General features: G+C 38.3%; 1 protein-coding gene across 1 annotated transcript in view; it reads left to right on the forward strand.

Moving 5' to 3' along the window:
- Nucleotides 1–19,355, forward strand: part of PRKAA2 (protein kinase AMP-activated catalytic subunit alpha 2) — a gene marked incomplete at its 5' end in the record, with an annotated part of 36,040 nt that extends 16,685 nt beyond the window's left edge. The window contains 6 exons of the mRNA XM_083359032.1: nt 9,822–9,966; nt 11,524–11,611; nt 12,074–12,298; nt 14,103–14,604; nt 15,782–15,908; nt 17,576–19,355. Of these exons, the coding sequence (XP_083215158.1) occupies nt 9,822–9,966; nt 11,524–11,611; nt 12,074–12,298; nt 14,103–14,604; nt 15,782–15,908; nt 17,576–17,811 (1,323 nt within the window). The 3' untranslated portion in view covers nt 17,812–19,355. The remainder of the gene's footprint in view (nt 1–9,821; nt 9,967–11,523; nt 11,612–12,073; nt 12,299–14,102; nt 14,605–15,781; nt 15,909–17,575) is intronic.
- Between the last annotated feature and the right edge of the window lie 1,032 nt (nt 19,356–20,387).

Below are 20,387 nucleotides of genomic sequence, written 5' to 3' on the forward strand. Positions count from 1 at the left end.
ACTTTGGAGAGAGCTTTACTCAAGGAGTTAAAGCTATTTACATGTCACAGCAAGGAAAAATTGTTATTAATGGCGATTTAACTGATCCATGTGACATTCAAAAGGGTACGAGACAAGGATGCCCCTTGTTTCCCTTGTGGTTTATTTTAATATTGGAAGTTTTAAATAGAGACATTAGGCAAGATGAGAGAATAATGGGTATAAATATCAAGAAAGAAGTTTAAAAATTGAGGGCATTTGCTGACGACTTGGTTATATTCCTGCAGGACCGAAAAAATAAGATATAATATATGTTGAGGAAATTAAATGAGTTTGGAGTTCTAGCAGGTTTTTTAAATAAATAAACAGAAAACAACAATGTTGATCAAGAATATGTCCTCCCAGGATGGTGATATATTGAGTAAAAGTTCTGGTTTCAAGGTTGAGAAAAAGGTACCGTATTTTCTGGCATATAAGATGACTTTTTAACCCATGAAAATCTTCTCAAAAGTCAGGGGTTGTCTTATACGCCGGGTGCTGAAACTTTAGGGACAGGGATGGCTGGAAAACCTGGAGCGGATCTCCCATTTGGTCTGCACAGGGAAAGTGGGACCAATTGGAGAAGAAGCTGTAGTCTGTGATTTTTTGCAGGCTGGGGTCTGGGCATCTTTCCTTCTAAAGTTGAAGAGCAGCTGCAGTCTATCCCAACTTGAAAGGCAGGTGGGGAATGCAGCAGCCAGAGCAGCTGCTTAGCTCTAAGGACATATTTGACTCAGGAATTGGGCGGGCTGGCTGGAAAACCTGGAGCGGATCTCCCATTTGGTCTGCGCAGGGAAATCTTTAGAGTGAATTAGGAAAAGTTTAATCCACTTGCACTGTTTTATGTTTACATGTTTGATGACAAACAGCCTTATGTTTATAAGTGACAGTTTTCCTACTAAGTACCTGCATGTCATAAGCATTTGAATTAAAATTACCATATTAAAATCAAATCTGATGTTTTTTTAATTTTTATTTGGTGTGCGTTGGAAGAGGGGTAGTCTTATATGGCGAGTATAGCCCAAACCCTATAATTTAACAGGAAATGTAGGGGGTCGTCTTATACGCCAGAAAATACGGTAAGATATTAGGGGGTTGTGTTGACAAATACAAACACAAAACTCTTTGAAAAAATTATGTACCTCTTTGAAATGATATATAAAAAAAGGATCTACAAAGATGGGACAAACTACATTTATCATTACTAGGCAGAATTTCAGTAATTAAAATGAATGTTTTACCAAAGATGCTCTTTCTGACCCAGTCAATACCAATACTTGCAACAGATATTCTGTTTAAATAGTGGCAGAGGGATATCTCTAAATTTATATGACAAGGAAAGAAACCAAGAATAAAATACAAGTTATTGCAAGATACCAAGAGGGGGTCTGGGTTTACTAGATTTGAAATTGTATTTTGATGCATGCTGTTTGGTTAGGTTAAAAGAGTGGGGAAACCTCCAGAATAAGAGGCTGTTCAATTTGGAAGGCCATCAATTAAGGTTTGGATGGCATGGGTATTTATGGTACGATAAAGTTAATGTTGATTGTAATAATCATTTTATTAGACGTGCCATATTAAGGGTTTGGAATAAATATAAAACTATGTTTTTTTACCAAATTGCCCCTATGGTTGTCCCCCCCCCCCCAAGAAGCTTTTTTTTTAGAAAAGAAATGGTGGTGAAGCTGGACTCATGGATGCATGGTAAAATAGTATCTTTCAATTCTGGAAACCCCATTCTCAAGTCTCGGAAAGAATTAGAAGGTCATGCTTGTCACTGGTTTACATATCAACAAATGAAGGAAAGATTTAAGCAAGTCAAAAAAGACCATAGTTTTGAATTTGCTAAAAATGAATTGGAAATCCTACTATGTGGTAGTGATGATTATATAATTGCCAAGGTCTATAAAACGTTGTTAAAATTGAATTTGGAAAATGAATATGTAAAACACTGTATGATTCAGTGGGCAAGTTATTTTGGGTATAATGTGATGTTTGATAAAAGGCTTAAAATTCACATTAAATTATAACCTAAAAGAATTTTTTTACAAAATGATGTATAACTGGTATTTAACACCAGATACGTTATCTAGAATGTATAAAGGTTTCTCAAATGAATGTTGGAAATGTAAATGTAGAGAAAGGGACTTTTTATCATTTATGGTGGACATGTGATAAGGCAAAGGAATATTGGAGTCGGATTTATATATTAATGTAGAAAATGCTTAAAGTGAACATAAAGATTAAACCAGAAACTTTCCTTCTGCGTCTAATGGAAAAAGAACTAGAAAAAAAATTTGGAGCTCTGATTTTATATATGGTGACAGCAGCAAGATTGCTCTGTGCACAAAAGTGGAAAGATGCCTCGATTCCCCCCATAGACGAATGGTTACAAAAGCTGATGGAATTAGCTGAGATGGCCAAATTGACTGTTCTGATAAAAGAAAAGAACATAAGTACTTTTGTTTCTACTTGGAAATCGCTTCTGGACTTTGTGCTTGAGGTGGAAAAAAATGATATTATGATTTTGACTGACTAGACTGATTTGCCGGTACAGAAACGGCTAGTACAGGGCGGAGCCAACTGTCAGAGCGGGCGGCTGTGTGAACGGAGCTCTCTCCTCGCACAACCTCTCACCCAGTGTTCGCGGGGCTTTTCGGAGCTTCAGGAGGTCCTGTAGGGACATCCGAAGTTGCAGGAGAACCTTCATGAGCGGCAGTTCGTGTTGAAGATCCGGAGAAAGTCTGATGCGAGCGAACCGGGGAGAAGGAGGCCAGTAATGGCCGACATGAAGATCTGACAGAGGGACGGAGCTAGCACGTAAGCAGCGGGACAACGGTAGAGCGGAGCTGACGGAGAGTGTATCCGAATATTAAATAGGAAGCGCTTGTGAAAGAGGTACTGGTTTGAAGTGGGAGCCTCACGGAGAGGGAATAAGCGGCGATAGAAGTCTTGAGGGAGGCGTTTGGCAAAAACAGCAAGGGAAAGAAAGCCGAAGACTATATGACTGTATTCTAGCTGGAGAAAAGCTACAACAAGTCAAAGTCTGAGCTTTGGAACCTTAGAGACTGAACTCTGGATTGTCGGGCGTGGAAAGCGATCAGCTTGGTCTAGTCTGGTCTATCCTGGTAAATTTTGAATTTGTGAACTTTTGAAACTTTTGAAATTCTACTCTACTTGTCACGGGCGGCCATTTGATATAGCAATTTAGTAACTGGAGGTTTGTTTAGTGGGACACCTACTGGTCTTTGACAGCAGAGGAAGACGGAAAAGGTGCCAATTTCTGCGCCGGAAACGGGGGGGGGGGGGGGGAAAAGAAGAAGAACGTGACTTTGATTATATTCATACTATAGAATTTTATTATATAAATTGCTTAGTTGGTAATAAGTATCTGGTGGTAACTGTTTTATATATCTTTTGTCATAGAGTTAAAAGGTTTATATAAGACTCAGGGTATTATACATTGATAAAACGCTGTTAAAATTGGGGAAACATGACAAGTATCTCGGGAGCAACTAAGCCTAGCGCTGGCAAAAAGGCAGCAGCACAGGGACAGGGGATGGCCTCAAGTCCCTCCAATCAGAAATCTATAGAGGATATGCTGCAAAGGGAAAGATCTAACTCGAATTCCTTTAAAGATTTGCATGCCCTTTTGCAAAACCTACACGAGGCAATGGCCAAAAACCACGAGGAGATGAAGAGAGAAATAGGCCAAATAAGAAACGACACTGGTGAATTAAAGGGGAAAATCCAAGCGATAGATGATAAATTTGAAGGGATTCAACAGCAATTAGTCAAAAATGAACAAAGACTTCAAGATATGGAAGCTAGAATGGGAAAAGAGGAAAAGAGAGTAGATGATTTAAATGAAACACTCCTTCAGGCTAATAAGGAATTAGAAACAACAGTCATTTTTCTGGAAGCAGAAAAGGCTGCTCATTATCTACGCTTCCAGAACGTTCAAGAAAAAAGAGGGGAAGATCTGTTGGTCATGATGGCAGAACTGATGGCAAAGGCACTCGGTGTAGGGAAGGAGGAAATGCTGGCGGAAATTGATGAAACATACAGGGTCCAAACTAATTATGCGAGAAGGCACAACCTCCCAAAAGAAGTACATGTAAGGTTAGTTAAAAAATCAATTCGGGATGAGCTTCTGCATAGATCTAGAGAGGAACCATTAGAATTTCGGGGCCAACCAATCACCATCCTTAAACAGATACCTAAAAGGATGAGGGATCTGAGACGCGGCTATCAATTCTTAACATCCAAACTAATAAGAGAAAATGTAAACTTTAGATGGCTAACTCCAGAGGGTATTCTTGTTACGTGGCAGGATAGAAGGCATAGACTGGACACGATAGAGAAGGCAGAAGATTTTTACAAACGCCACTTCCATAGCCAAGAGGAAGTAGATTTAGAAGATCAAGATGGAAGGGAGGTAAGAGAAAGAGATACAATACGTGTGGCAATGGATGGGAAGATCTTAGCTACAGAGGATAGAAGGAACAAATCCGGTGAGTTAACAGAGAAACATGGAACTAGAGACAAGGAAGAGAGAGAGCCCCGAATCACGAGATCCACAAAAACCAGAAATAAGTAAGATGAAGGGAGGTGAGTGTAGTATTATGTCTGTGAATATTAATGGATTGAATTCGCCAGTGAAAAGGCGGAAATTTTTTAATAGGCTTATTCACCAACAATTGGATATCGTGGCAATACAAGAAGTCCATATAAAGGAACAACAAAAATATTTGTTAGTACAACCAAGAATAGGGAACCTATTCGTTTCCTTAGACCGACACAAGAAAAAGAGAGGAGTGGCACTATATGTAAACCCAAAATTGACTGCAAAACTAATTTATAACGATAAAGAGGGTAGAATACTGATAGTCGAGGTTATAATAAATCACAGGAAGGTCATGATGGTAGAGATATATGCCCCAAACCATAACCAAGAACAATTTTTCAAAACACTTCACAATAAGATATGTAGCATTGATTATGAGGAGATTTGTTTAATAGGAGATTTTAATGCTATCCTAGATATAAATTTGGATTATATGGGAAAGACGCTTAGGAAAAAGAAGAGAAGAACTCTACCGAGATCTTTTCTTAACTTGGCTGAGGAACTAAATATCCAAGATGTCTGGAGGGAAAGAAATCGTAAGGCTAGACAATATACATATTACTCCAACCGACATAACTCATGGTCTAGAATAGACATGGTGTGGATGACGAAAGAAATTAGTTCAGAAATAGATGAGGTACATATAGCGACAGGTACTTGGGCAGATCACAATCCTATTAAACTTATCTGGAAAGGTTCCAAAAAAATATCCAGATGGACGCTTCAAAGAGCAATTTTAAAAGAAGACGAATTCAAATCTAAGATGGAGAGAGAACTAAGTTTTTTCTTTAAGGAAAATAAAGCTATAGACACCTCAGTACAAAACAATTGGGATACAGCTAAGGCTGTGATGAGAGGGGTAGCGAGGGCATATATGGTATATAAAAATAAGGGGAAAAGACAACAACGGGAAAGATTAGAAGAGGAATATAAGAGCTTAGAAGTTACACTCCAACAAGATCCACAAAAAGAGAATATCAAGCAATCTATGGATCTGATTAAACACAAACTTAACATTCTAGACAAAGAGAAATTGGCACAACAATTGAGAAACACGAAACAAAATTTTTTTGAAAATGCAAATAAACCGGGCCGGTGGCTCGCATACAAATTGGGAAAACAAAAGGGGAAAAACTGGATTCACGAACTACGAGATGAGGAAGGGAGAATATTCCACCAGGAGGAAAAAAAAAAAATTATAGCCCAGGAATTTTATGAACGTTTATATAAAGAAGATAGCCAGGCAAGTGTGGAGAAAATGGAGGAATATTTTCAAAGAGCCAAACTACCTAAGGTCACAGAAGATACCAGAAATATGTTAAACGAGGAAATTCGACTATCTGAGGTGATAAAAGCTATTAATGCACAAAAGAATAATAAAGCATCGGGACCCGACGGTCTTCCATCAGAGATTTATAAAGAATTACAAAATATCCTAGCTCAACCCCTAGTGGAGGTATTTAACGCAGTATTAGAAGGCGCAAGGACGCCTAAATCTTGGCTAGAGGCAAACATAACCCTTATTCCGAAAGATAACACAGACCATACATTAATCCAAAATTACAGACCCATATCACTTCTTAACTCGGACTACAAGATATTTACATCAATTATAGCGGAACGATTGAAACGATTTCTGAATGATTTCATACACGCAGATCAAAATGGTTTTCTCGCTAAGAGACACACTAAGCACAACATTAGAATAATATTAGATACATTGGAGTACTATGAATTACATAGCGAACAACAGATGGCATTACTTTTCTTAGACGCCCAAAAGGCATTTGACAATGTTAAATGGTCTTTTTTGTGCCAACAGCTTAGCTTTATGAATATGGGTGAAAAATTTATAAATATAATTAGGGCAATTTATGACAATCAGGAAGCAAAAATAATTATTAATGGGGAAGCATCTAGCAAGTTTCAAATTCAAAAGGGAACACGGCAAGGCTGCCCCTTATCACCGTTGCTGTTTATATTGACTCTTGAAGTATTAACGAGAACTATAAGAAACGACCCAAAGATAAAAGGATTAACCATTAAAAAGGAAACCTTTAAATTGCAAGCTTTCGCGGACGATCTAGTTTTTATTATGGAGGATCCATGTCAGACGGGACCAAAGCTATTGGAAGAATTATCTAAATATGGTGAGGTTGCCGGACTGCGAATAAATAGAAATAAGACCAAGATGATTGTTAAAAATATGACCAATAAACAAAAAGGTAATCTAGCTGAAATCACGGATATAGAAATAGTCAAGAAAATAAAATATTTAGGGATTAACATTACGGCTAGATGCACTTCACTCAAAAAGGATAATTATGATAGTGTAGTGAATCAAATAAAAGGTGACCTGGAAAGATGGGGAAACCTAAAACTCTCATTATTGGGAAGAATCGCTGTCATTAAGATGAATATTCTGCCTAAAATCCTGTTTCTGTTTCAGAATATTCCAATTCAACTCGACTCTAAATTTTTTCGAAATTTGGATAAATTATCACTAAATTTTATTTGGCAGGGGAAAAAACCAAGAATTAAATTGAAATATTTACAAGACACGAAGGAAAATGGGGGTTTTGGATTGCCAGACTGGGAATTATATTACCACGCCGCGGCCCTGAGCTGGATTAGAGAATGGGTAATCTTGAGAAATAGAAGACTATTAACTTTAGAGGGTCACGATTTGCAATATGGCTGGCATGCTTTCCTATGGACGGAGAAACAAGGTCTTTTCTCGCATTTTCAAAGACACCGGATCAGGCAAGCGCTACTCAATACTTGGAAAAAAATTAGATCTCACAATTACACCAAAATACCGGTCTGGCTATCCACCCTTGAAGCGATAGTTTACCCAAATCTGTTTGATTTGGGTAACATAATCTCATACAAGGATATTCTGAATGAGGAGGGGGAATTGAAACTTAGGAATGAACTAGAATTACAAGGTATAAAACTCGATTGGTGGGCCTACTTACAAATCCAATCGAGATTTAGGAAGGATAAAAATGAATGGGGGATATATACCTCTGAAACAGCATTGGACAAAATATTATTGGGACCGGACTCTAAACAAATAAGGAATTTTTATAAATTACTTTTGGGATATAAGCTGTTTGAAGAGCAAGTGAAAGACCCCATGTTGATCTGGGCTAACAATTTAGGACATAACATCGACCTAGATACTTGGCAAACAATTTGGGATAGGAATAAAAGGATAACACTGGCCTCATCGTATAAAGAAAATTTATTTAAAATGTTTTACCGATGGCATCTTCCCCCAGCCCGCTTAGCAAAAATGTACACAACAGTATCTCCCAAATGTTGGAAGTGTTCTGAAGAGATAGGCACATACTTCCACACGTGGTGGTCTTGCAGTAAAACACAAAAATTTTGGAGAATGATTTGGATTTGGCTGAAAGAAATATTGAAACAAGATCTGGAGTTTAGTCCAGAACTTTTCTTGTTGGGAATCACGAAAGAGAAATATCCTAAAGATGTGCTATACTTAACGATCCATATTATCACAGCAGCTAGAATATCATTTGCGCAAAAATGGAAAAAGAATGAGATCCCAGGACAAAAAGAGGTTATTAGGAAAATTTGGGATTGCGCTGAAATGGACAGATTAACTTTGGAATTAAAGAATAAAGATCAATCAGACTATTATAGAATTTGGAACAAATTGTATCTTTGGATGGATAAAAAGAAAGGTCTCTATTAGGTTTTACAGACTAGCTCACTGTTTTAAATATTGTGGTATTTCACCGATTTGTAATCTAAGTGTATTTAAGTGTATTTTTGATGTACATATATACATGTATATATATATATATATTTAAACATTGTAGACAAAAAGGTTTGTCAGCTCGCTGGTACTGTGTCCAATGTTTTTAAATAATAAATTTAATTAAAAAAAAATTAAAAAAAAAAAAAGAAACGGCTAGTACATACTACTATAGAAATGTAAAAAGTCGAGATTTGATTTTAATGTCCGATTTTACTGCAACAGAGAAATTCGGAAGTCAATGCCTTTTGTTTCTTCCTCTCCCCTTCTTCACACCTTTTTTGTTTCCCCTTTTTCTACTGTTGTCCCCTACTACTTCCTTTTTATTTTCACATTGTATATTAGAAATGAATAAAACTAATTTTAAAAAATTACATAAATTAGTATAAAATACAATAAGGCAGAAAAATAAAAGGGAAAGGCCCTTGATTTCTACAATCCATATGACAGCACCATTTCTTGTAGGGCACTCTTTCCATCTCATCTTCTCCATTATTTTATTTAGAGGAGTGCTTTTAATTATATCATCAAGAATTGCTGAAGGAAAGATGGCAAACATTCTGCAATACTTGGAGAACAAATATGCTGCTTTGTCTTATTGTGTTATTTGTGGATTGTGTAACCAAATAATGGCTATTGCCCTTGCAGAAGTGCTACTTTTATCCTCCTGGGTATTCCTTTCAGCAAATCTCTAGCTTGATCATAACCCATAACCCATTCCTACCAGCATTTGGACAATTTCTCACTGTTCTTTCACTTTCCTGAATGCATAGAAAGTGAAGTGATCTGATGCATACAGGATATATCCAGAGTGAATCAGGTGAGGAGAGGCTTAATTGTTGGACAGCCTTAATTTTCAGAAACTATGCAAGAATATCTCCTCTTGTTTTTTGATTTGGTGCTATTAACCGTACTGTAATTCTAAATTAAGGGACGCGGTGGCTCAGTGGGTTAGGACGCTGAGCTTGTCGATCAGAAGGTCGGCAGTTGGGCGGGTCGAATCCCGAGTGCCGCGTAACAGAGCGAGCACCTGTTACTCGTCCCAGCTTCTGCCAACCTAGCAGTTCAAAAGCACGTAAAAAGGCAAGTAGAAAAATAGGGACCACTACGGTGGGAAGGTAACAGCGTTCCGTGTGCCTTTAGCATCCAGTCATGCCAGCCACATGACCACGGAGATGTCCTCGGACAAACGCTGGCTCTTCGGCTTTGAAATGGAGATGAGCACAGGCCCCTAGAGTCGGAAACGACTAGCATGCATGTGCGGGGGAACCTTTACCTTTACCTAATTCTAAATTTGTCTTGTGGCTTATCTAAGAGATGATTGCTGCATTGTTGAGTGTCATACAGAAAATTCTAGAGCATTTATTTGCTTTGTTGTTGTTGTTTCAGGTAGAAGAAGCTGAAGCCAGGCGCCTCTTCCAGCAAATTCTGTCAGCTGTGGATTACTGCCATAGGCATATGGTGGTTCACAGAGATTTGAAACCGGAGAATGTGCTGCTGGATGCACACATGAATGCCAAGATAGCTGATTTTGGTATGTGACCCTAATAGCATTCCAAAAATGTAATTGGCTAGGAGCCATTCCCCTGGACTATGTCAATGTTAACATCCTTCAGGGAACTCAGTGTTATTTTCCATCGCTTCTACATTCTTGTGAAGAGCTCTTTTCATTGAAAACATTGGCTTCATCTTCTCCAAGGTAGTAAACTCTAGGTTGGCTGAAAGGTTTTCAATAGAACAACAACAAAATTAGGAAGTTAAGATTCCATGCAGATTCGGAGCCATTTTTAGAACAACTATTTTTCTATTATTTATTTTATGGGGAGTATTATTCAGCCAGGTGAACTTCACCATAGCCTAAATTGGTATTCGAACTTCATTGGAAAATACATGGTGAATTATCAGTGGCGGCAGGTGTTACCCATATCTCTCTTTACCTTCCCACCACAATGAAGAAAATAAATTTACAAAAACATCTGCTCTAGTGTCTGTCATTCCACCAATCTTGTGAGAAAAATAAATAATTGGTTTTCTTAAATACAAACTAGTATATGTACTTTTAAAATAAACAACTTTCATTTTTTTCCTCTCGTCTATTTCACTGCCCTTCAAGTAGAAATGGCAGAATATAGAAATATGTCACTTAAACCAGGTATCCCCAACCCCCAGTCCGTGGACCAGTATCAGGTCACGGCATGCTAGCAACTGGTTCACACAAACAATTAAAGCCCCATCTTTGGGATGCAAGCAGCATACAAACCCATGTGCTCTCTGGTCTGTGGAAAATCTTTTCTCCATGGAACCAGTTCTGACTTAAACTAATACTTCTGACTTAAACTAATGCTCATCTTCATGCTAGATAAATAACAGTATTCCAGGTCAGGTATAAAATACAAAGTTTTAGATTTGCTTGTCTGGACATCCAGAACGTTTTCCTCTGTTTCTGTGAGCAAGATTTAATTATACAGTAGGTAGGATTAATTTGGATGCAGGAGTCTGTAGAAAAAATGTATGTAGCTGAGTTTGTCGATCAGATGGTCGGCAGTTTGGCAGGTCGAATTCCGAGTGCCGTGTAACAGAGTCAGCGCCTGTTACTCGTCCTAGCTTCTGCCAACCTAGCAGTTCGAAAGCATGTAAAAATGCAAGTAGAAAAATAGGGACCACTACGGTGGGAAGGTAACAGCATTCCGTGCGCCTTTGGCATCTAGTCATGCTGGCCACATGACCACGGAGACGTCCTCAGACAAGCGCTGGCTCTTCGGCTTTGAAACGGAGATGAGCACCGGCCCCTAGAGTCGGAAACGACTAGCATGCATGTGCGGGGGAACCTTTACCTTTTCATATATATGAAGGAAATGTCTAGAAGAAGCTGATGTCCACACCATGGAGCAAACCATAATCAGTCATAATGTATTACTTGGTGACTGTAAGCAAAAAAGTGGCATAGCTCTAGGATTATTTTATTATTTTATAGCTAGTTATTCTGTTTTATTCTTATTCTCACTGTAATTTCCCTATTAAGAGTTCTGCTGCCTGACACCTTTTTGCTTCATCTATATAGTGAATACCTAAAAAGTTTTCTTTTTTTCAGGGCTGTCCAATATGATGTCAGATGGTGAATTCCTGAGAACCAGTTGTGGCTCACCCAACTATGCAGCACCAGAAGTAATCTCCGGAAGGTAAAAGATGAAGGAAATGATTGTATGTTGAAATGTTTGGGGAATGAAATGAAATAGTTTATGTTATTAATTTAAGTAATGAGAGTTACATGATTTTATTTTAAAAAAGAAACCAGTCTAAAAAGAGGGTGGCAGATACCATGAGTTGACCAATAGGGAAAAAAAACATTTTATTTCAGTTTAGCTGACAGACCATTACCAAATAGATTCTTCTGTACCATGTTGCTAAGCATCGACAACTTGGAGTGCTAAAGAATATATTCAGGGATACTTGGAGAAGGTGGAAGAGAGATCAGAGAGGAGAGGTATCAACACAAAATGATCAAGAGAAAAGGAGCAGGAGGGTTCCATAATTTCCGAACATCATTTTAAGTGAAGGCAATTATTTAGCACTGCTTTCCTCTTCTTTTCCGAACTATTTAATATTATATTAAGAAATAGATTAATGACATTTTTCTTCAGACTGTATGCTGGCCCAGAAGTTGATATCTGGAGCTGTGGTGTTATTCTTTATGCTCTTCTCTGTGGGACTCTTCCTTTTGATGATGACCATGTTCCAACCCTGTTTAAAAAAATCCGGGGAGGCGTCTTCTACATTCCTGAATACCTCAACCGTTCAATAGCAACCCTGCTGATGCATATGCTGCAGGTTGATCCACTCAAACGAGCCACCATCAAGGACATACGGTAAGTCTGTGCCAAAATTGTAACAGGCCTCTTGATTAACATTTTTATAAAGTAAGAAAGAAGAGGATTGCCAGAAGGATGTGTTCATTGTGTAATTGGATAGTAGAAAGAGATTGGACAATCATTTCTGATCTGATTAAACATAGACTGAAAGTTAATTAAAATAAATTGAATTTGGAGTCCTCGTAAACAGATATTAGAAAAACTGAGATGAGATTTAAAATAATCTTGAATAATAAAATAGCATGTAAATGAAAACACATGTAATAAAGGTACATTTTAACAAGCAGCAAAATTGTTTAGCTAAAAACACACAAAATATATATAAGAGCCTTAATTAATTCTTGATACTCTGTAGCAATTATGCCACTGCATGGATTGGATTTCTGTCCTTTGTTTCAGCCTTATTTCAGTATCTCTAGGTGTGCCACATTCCAAAATTCTGAAACCTTCATGCAATATATGATTTGAATTATTGATTGTGCATCTATGTTCTGTTTGGAGATACAAGGGATCACTTTAATATTAATCTCTAGATCAGGGCTTTTCAACCTTTTCACCCATTGTACCGCTTTTAGGATATGGCAACATCCGAGTACCACCAGTCGCCTAGCAAGGTGTCAAAAACTTGATAACCCAAAAAAAAAAGGAAAAAAGTGATGAAGTACAGGTAGTCCTCGACATACAACAGTTTGTTTAGTGACTGTTCGAAGTTACAATGGCACTGAAAAAAGTGCCCCCCTAGCCACAGCCAAGCAAGACACCTGCCTGCCTGCCGGGCAGCACTCTTCCTCCTTTCTGAGTTTTTCATTGTTGTGAGCATTTCTGTTGAGGATTGGCAGCGGGGGATGGGTGGGGGGTGTTTGGTTTTTATTCCCCTCCCCCATCTGCTGGGTGGTTGCAGCAGGTTTTGGTCACTTCACATGACCCTGGGACACTGTGACCTTCATAAATATGAATCAGTTGCCAAGCATCTGAATGTAAATCACAAGACGCTGGAGATGCTGCAACATTCCAGCTGATCGGCGCTTCTTCTGGGCTCAGCAGATGTGCCGGAATCAGTGCCGAACTCCAGCTGGAGCCTGGCGCTGATCCTGGCACTTACACTGAGCCCTGACAGCCCTGCAGCTCCAGCCATCTCTCGCTCAGGCTTGTGCGGTACTGCCACCAGTTCAGCTCATTCCCCTCCCCCGCTACCACTTTTCTGGGATGGTCGCGTACTACCTGCCAGGTGCCAACGTACCACAGGTGATACCCGTACTACTGGTTGAAAAGCCCTGCTCTAGATCTGTTAAGTTAAAGTTTACCTTTTCCTTGAATTCAAAAGTTTCTTGCCTAGTATATTGCACAATTATTTTTTCATATCTAGAAGCTTATCAAGAACACATGAATCAGTCCTGAGGCATCATAAGCCTCTGACCATTAAAACTGAACACATGCAAGCATACAAAATTGTTATCACCATTAAACATTTTCTCTTCTATGATGGGTTTGTTTTACAATTTTAACTTAATTTGATGGGAAAGAAGTTGGTTTCATTTCTTTCTTGCAAAGGATAACATTTCAGTAAAATCCTCAGGGAGACGGAAGGATCTTATATTAATGAACTTATAAGATGAATAAATGTAGCACATTTGCTACTCACCACAATCAAGTAATCTCAAGAAGACTTTCCAATTGCCCCAAATGCTCTGAAAAGTTACCTTACATGATGAAAAACATTTGGGAGATTGAAGGAGATTTTAATACACTATTAAAAATGCCACTGTTATAACTGGAGTAACATTTTTTTTTCTTCTTCTAGAGAGCACGAATGGTTCAAACAAGATCTGCCCAGTTATTTGTTCCCGGAAGATCCATCATATGATGCCAATGTCATGGATGATGATGCCGTGAGGGAGGTTTGTGAGAAATTTGAATGCACCGAGTCGGAAGTGATGGCCAGTTTATACAGTGGAGATCCTCAAGACCAGCTTGCGGTAGCTTATCACCTGATCATTGACAACAGGCGAATCATGAATCAGGCCAGTGAGTTCTACCTTGCTTCCAGCCCACCCAGTGGCTCTTTTATGGATGACTCTATGCATATCCCCCCAGGGATGAAACCTCATCCAGAAAGGATGCCTCCTCTAGTTGCAGATAGTCCCAAAGCGAAAAGCTCTTTGGATGCATTGAACACCACTAAGCCCAAATCATTGACTGTGAAAAAAGCCAAGTGGCATTTAGGAATACGAAGCCAAAGCAAGCCTTACGATATCATGGCTGAGGTTTATCGGGCCATGAAACATCTGGATTTTGAGTGGAAGGTAAGAATAGCAGTGCCATGTGGCTCTTGAAAGCTTTTCAGATGAGTAACTATGTATTTATGTTCCTTTTAATTTAAAGCATGTGAATGCTACCTTTGAATGTGTCCTCAAAATTCAGACTATCGCAGGACCTCCCAAGTTCACATGATCACAGTCTGGGTACTTAGCAGCTGACCTGGATTTCCAACCATTGCAGCTTTCTTCTGCAGACGAGACGGCCAATCCATTCACTAGCATTTGTGTTCTGCTGCCTGATAAATACAATGGGAAAGAATCCCTTTTCTATAGTTTTTATATATGTTCATTGAAAACTTCTGATGAAGAATCAGGCCGTTCGTATGTTGAAAATTATATATACCATGTATCACATGGGAATAAAGCTCAAATATAACTTAAACATGTTGTCTAATTGATTAAAATTTCATGGACAGAGAGCCTGAGCAGAGGCAGGATATTTCTTCATCTCTGTTCATCCTGGCTTTCTCCCCTGTAGGATAATATTTAAGAGCATGCACAGACTGCCCCCAAGTAATATTTTACATTTTGCTATGCAGTTTTTCTTCCTAGAGAGCTAAGCCTTAAAATCCATGATCTGTCCAGGAAAGCTTAACTTTTTATTCTTCAGCTATGTCTGTCTGTCTATCATCTATCACATTTCTAAACCATCCATCTCCCAACAACATTTATCTCAATGCAGGGTGGCAACTTGTTAAAGTTCCTGTATGAACAAAGTTATAATTAAGCAAGCTGGTTGGAGAATTTTCACGTAGAATAAATGACTTACCGTTCTCAACTATCTTTCATTGTCTCTCATCTATACTAGCAATGCCTAGAACAGAAAATGCTAATGTTAAGAAATCAGAAGAGAGTTCTGTTAAGAGACTTTTGTAGAATCTCTAGGGAAATGTTATTTGATAGTTTTTTGCAGAATTATGGAAAAGCCTATTTACATTTTTTTTCTCAAACTGTGGCACTGACATTAAACTAGTTAAGATGCATTTTTCAGTTCCCTGAAAGGCATGTGCCACTGAACTGAACTGGATATATTACAGAAGAAAAAAGTCTGAGATTACACTCCTTCGTTTTGTGCGAAATTGTTTTTTTAAAAAATATGAAATTAAAATTCTTTTTCCTTTTCCACAATTATGTTTTTCTCAAATGGTGATTATGTGTTTAGGTGGTGAATGCCTATCATCTTCGGGTGCGTAGAAAGAATCCAGTTACAGGAAATTACGTGAAAATGAGTTTGCAGTTGTATCAGGTGGACAATCGCAGCTATCTCTTGGACTTTAAAAGCATCGATGGTATGTAGGAAATACTGCAGAAATACTTCCAAGCTTGAAGGAAGACTAAAAAAAAACAACCCTCAAAATAGCTCTCTCTTCTCTTTCCCCCCATCAAACTTTATACCTACGTTGTGATTTTACTAGTCAGAACAATCGTTTAGCAACACTTCTTCAGTCCATTTCTCATCACTCAGTGTTAACTGTGACAGATTAATGACACATGTAGGTAAAAAGAAAAAAAAATCTGCTTCTTGCAAGATTCACAATAATCCCTCGGCAGGAAATATTCTTGCAAGCCTTTTCTGATCCCAGACCATTTCTGAACCCCTAACAGCATTTTCTCCACAAGTGTGAATTTCCTTTCACCCCCACCCCCCCTACCCCAGATGATTCCATTATTCTTATTTCTATTAGTTGAAACTATATAATTAGTATCCCTTTCAGTTCATTATCTCAAAAAAAAAAAAACCACCTCAATTCCTTGGTTTTCTTTTTGCCCCTTTGTGATTTCCCCACATTCTTGGATGCAGTGAGATGTCTAAATCCTAGGTGCTAAACCGAATTAGAGAAATGTATATGCATGCAGTTTGCTCATAAAATTGATTCATAAAAGATTTACACGCTGCTTTCCCAGACCTGTAAACTAATGATCAAAATTTGTGAAAATTCAGTCCAGTTTCAGTACTATTTATACATTAAAGCAAAGTCATACTCTTATATGAGTTATTTCAGTATTTTTTCAAACCCAGCAGGCTGCTAGGGAACTCTGGGAATTAAAGTCCCTACATCTTAAAGCTGCCTAGTTTGAAAGACAGTGATATTTATCTGATAGTGACTCTTTCTGAACTTAATGGAACATGCATGTATGACTTTATTCTTGGACCTGTAACATTTTGCTTGAGACCAATGGGCTTGACGTTGAGATAGCTGTCGGTAGTTTCGAAGACAGCTACAAGCCATTTAAGGTGAAGGGAAAGGGTCAGGTTTGGTAAAAATCTAGAATAGTGAAGAGCATAAAAGTGGTCTCAAAGGTGCTTTTTTCAAGAGGCAACTGGACTTTCTTGTTTTTTCTTTGAAGACGTTTCGCTTCTCATCCAAGGAGCTTCTTCAAGCGAAACGTCTTCAAGGAAAAGTCCAGTTGCCTCTTGAAAAAGCACCTTTGAGTCACAAGCATGACCTGGATGACTGAGAATCTCCACAGACAATTATGGTGAAATATTTGAAGAAAAGCATGTCATGAAAGAAATAAGAGTAGCAATACAATTAAAACAATTACTTCTGCAGCATAGAAATTATGGCAGAACAGTTCTTTCTTCTTCTCTCAAGAAGACACCAGAAGTCTGGGACTTACAGAGAAGATGGGGAACTACATGAGACTATTGACTGAGATGTTTGGAGATTGCGTAGGAAGCCGCTTCCATTTCATGGAAATGGGGATGATGATGGTGATGATGAGAAGTAGGAGGAGGAAGAGGATGGTGGTGATGGTGATCATGAGTAGAAAGAAGAGGTATAAAATAAGAGCAGGAGCTTACCCTCACTCTATTCGCCAAACTAGCCTTTGCTAGGTGAGTTGTCCACCATCATAAAAAGGTAAACTAGGAGTAAAACAGAAGAGTAGAGGGAAACTTTAGCCTCCTGCCAGCTCAAGATGTTGCTTTAAATAATTTCTCTGTATTTTTAAGATGACGTCGTGGAACAAAGATCGGGTTCCTCTACACCTCAACGCTCAAGCTCAGCAGCTCGTTTGCACAGACCAAGACTAAGTCTTGACTCCGCCACTGTTGATTGCCAGTCACTTTCTGGGTCCCTTACTGGCTCTTTGACTGGGAGCGTGTCCTCTGTGACCCCACGCCTTGGGAGCCATACAATGGATTTCTTTGAAATGTGTGCCAGTCTCATTATAGCTCTAGCTGGCTGACAGGTATCATTCAGTGGTTTGATTTCAGTGGGTGAGCATAGACCTTGGTAAGCCTTGTACTCGAGCTGAGTCAGGAGTGCATGGCACGTGGCAAAGGAAGCCCCATTTTGGACATAGAAATATCAGATTCTGTACCCAGAAAATACTTTATACATTTAGGAGAGAAGACAAAGGTGTTGCAATTTAAAGTAAATCTATCTGCAGATTTTGCTGTATTTTTGCCAGGAATTTGGGATTGTTGATGTTATAATTATGGTAGAAATGATGAGCAGTGGAGTTAGTGCTTAACAGGTGTGAAGACTGAGGACTTCAGCCAATAGCTGGTAGCTATTGGATTCTAGTAGCTGCTATTCAAAATCAGATGCTGCACTGCTGCCAAAAATCTGAAAAAATCTCTACAATTGAAGAATCCATAAATTCATGCCATATTGAATGAACAGTGCAATAATATTCCTGGAAACTTGACCATCAAAAGATTTTAAAAAAAAATAAAAATAAAAACTTACTTTAGAAAACAAAAGCAATAGAATCCTAGATAGAATTAATTTAGATTTATACTCATGGAAGAAAGGTTTGTCTCTGCTGTTCTTCCATGTATTATAACATGCAAAAATCACCCATAGGGTAGGACAGTAGCTCAGCGAGAAGTGCATTTTTTATATATCATATTTTAAATAATTATAATTTAAACCTAGATATTTAAGTTTAGAAATATATTATGATCAGCACTTGGCCAAGCTTCGTATATATATTTTTTCTTCTATGGAAATGCTTGTGGAATGCTTGGAAGTCAATAGCGCTTTTGTATCCTACTCATGGATTCATCTGAAATATTTATTGCAGCCTACCTCCTAAACAGTGTAGAACAGGATTCAGGACTTGCTGACTCAAGAGGAGAGATCTAGAAGTAAACACCTGGAGCATCAGAAATCTCCAAATCTGAGCTAGATGATTCATTATAATTCTTGTGACATTGTGGTAAAATTAAACAAAGCAACTACTTTTATTAGAGGTAGCAAGTGGCAAATAGTACAGAAACATCTCTCTTAATTCAGTTATTAGGTAATAACGTCTACCTGATCTCAACACATTTTTAATTACACTGTTGTTGCTCCTGGATTGTACATTATACCTGTTTCTCATCCCAGTAGAAAAATGTCCTTGGGGATGAATCAGACTAAAATGATTCACTGTAAAATCACCCAAACACAGATGCTGGCAACCATTCAGATTTAGAAATCAGTTTAATACAATTCTTTTGAGAGGTAGTCAGGGTTACCAATTCTTTTTGCAAGCTATCCAACCGCAACATTTCCCGTTTTAATTAAAGTTTTTTTTATTAAGGAGTTTCTCTTTTCATTGAAGGAATTCTTTTCACTGCAGCCTTTCATAACCACTTGCCCTTTGCTGCTGTTCATCATCCAACGTTTGCCAGACTCAGACCACCTAATATATCTCATAAACAAAATTTGCACTCTGCTTTTAAACTCATTATTAGTTCTCCCATCAATCATTTGAGGCCATGTTTTGCATCGACTGTATCAAAATGCTGGGTTTGCATATTTAAATTAGCAATATTTATTCATCCCATGGCAGCAACAGATCAAAACATCTGTAGCCCACAATATAAAATTCAGAATTGTGGGGAGAGGAAGAAAAAAAAATACATTTTCCTTCAGGAGTGAGGTCCTTTGGTAATGTTCTCTTTCAGAAAAAAAAAGGCTAATAAACTGGTAAAAGCAAGGTAATTGCAGGCTAGCCACACTTTTTAGAGAAGAGAAGGTAGCAGAGAACATTAGAGCAGTGAAGAAAAGACTCAGTTGAAAAAAAAGAACAGGGTACTCAAGACATTTTTTTCTTGCTTGAAAAGCTAATCAGTGTTTAAATGCTTCCGTAGCTTTAGTTGTCTGTTGCAATATTTGCTAGGTGCTAATTTTAGGCAGGTTTTGAGAAGAAAAGTTTACCGATATACACAGCTTATTTATTCACATGTGGGGTAATCCTATACATCAGCGGTCCCCAATCTTTTGGGCACCAGGGATCGGTTCCGTGGAGAAAGGTTTTTCTGTGGACCAGAGTGGGTGTGGCTTTGCGTGCTGCCTGCATACCGTGGACCAGTGCCTGTCCACATATCAGGGTTTGGGAACCTCTGCTGTACATGTCTGCTCAGAAAATAAAAGGTCTAAGCAAGAACATAGAGCAGTGCTAACAAAAATATTTAATATATGCTTTAAAAAAAGATGGGGGAGTCCATTTGTTTTAAACGTTGATACAAAAGGAGCATCTTTGGACTGCTGCAGTTGTAAAAGTGGATGGATTTGAGATCTTTCACAGACAAGGATGTTTCCCCAGCTCACCCTTTGGTCAAATCGCCATTTTTGTTGTTTTTTAATCTTCATTTCTGATTTGCCACTTCCAGATCATTAGGGACATTCTAACACAGGCCAAAAAAATTGATATGCCTCTCGATATTTGTGTTGGCTCTAGCATCCCTCCATCCCCAGGATTTGAGAATGATTGATGGAGCCAAACGTTGTGCAACAGGGGGAATCATGCATTAGAATCAATTTGGATAT

The sequence above is a fragment of the Vipera ursinii genome (assembly GCF_947247035.1).
Source record: "Vipera ursinii genome assembly, chromosome: 3".
In the NCBI taxonomy this organism is placed as follows: Eukaryota; Metazoa; Chordata; class Lepidosauria; order Squamata; family Viperidae; genus Vipera; species Vipera ursinii.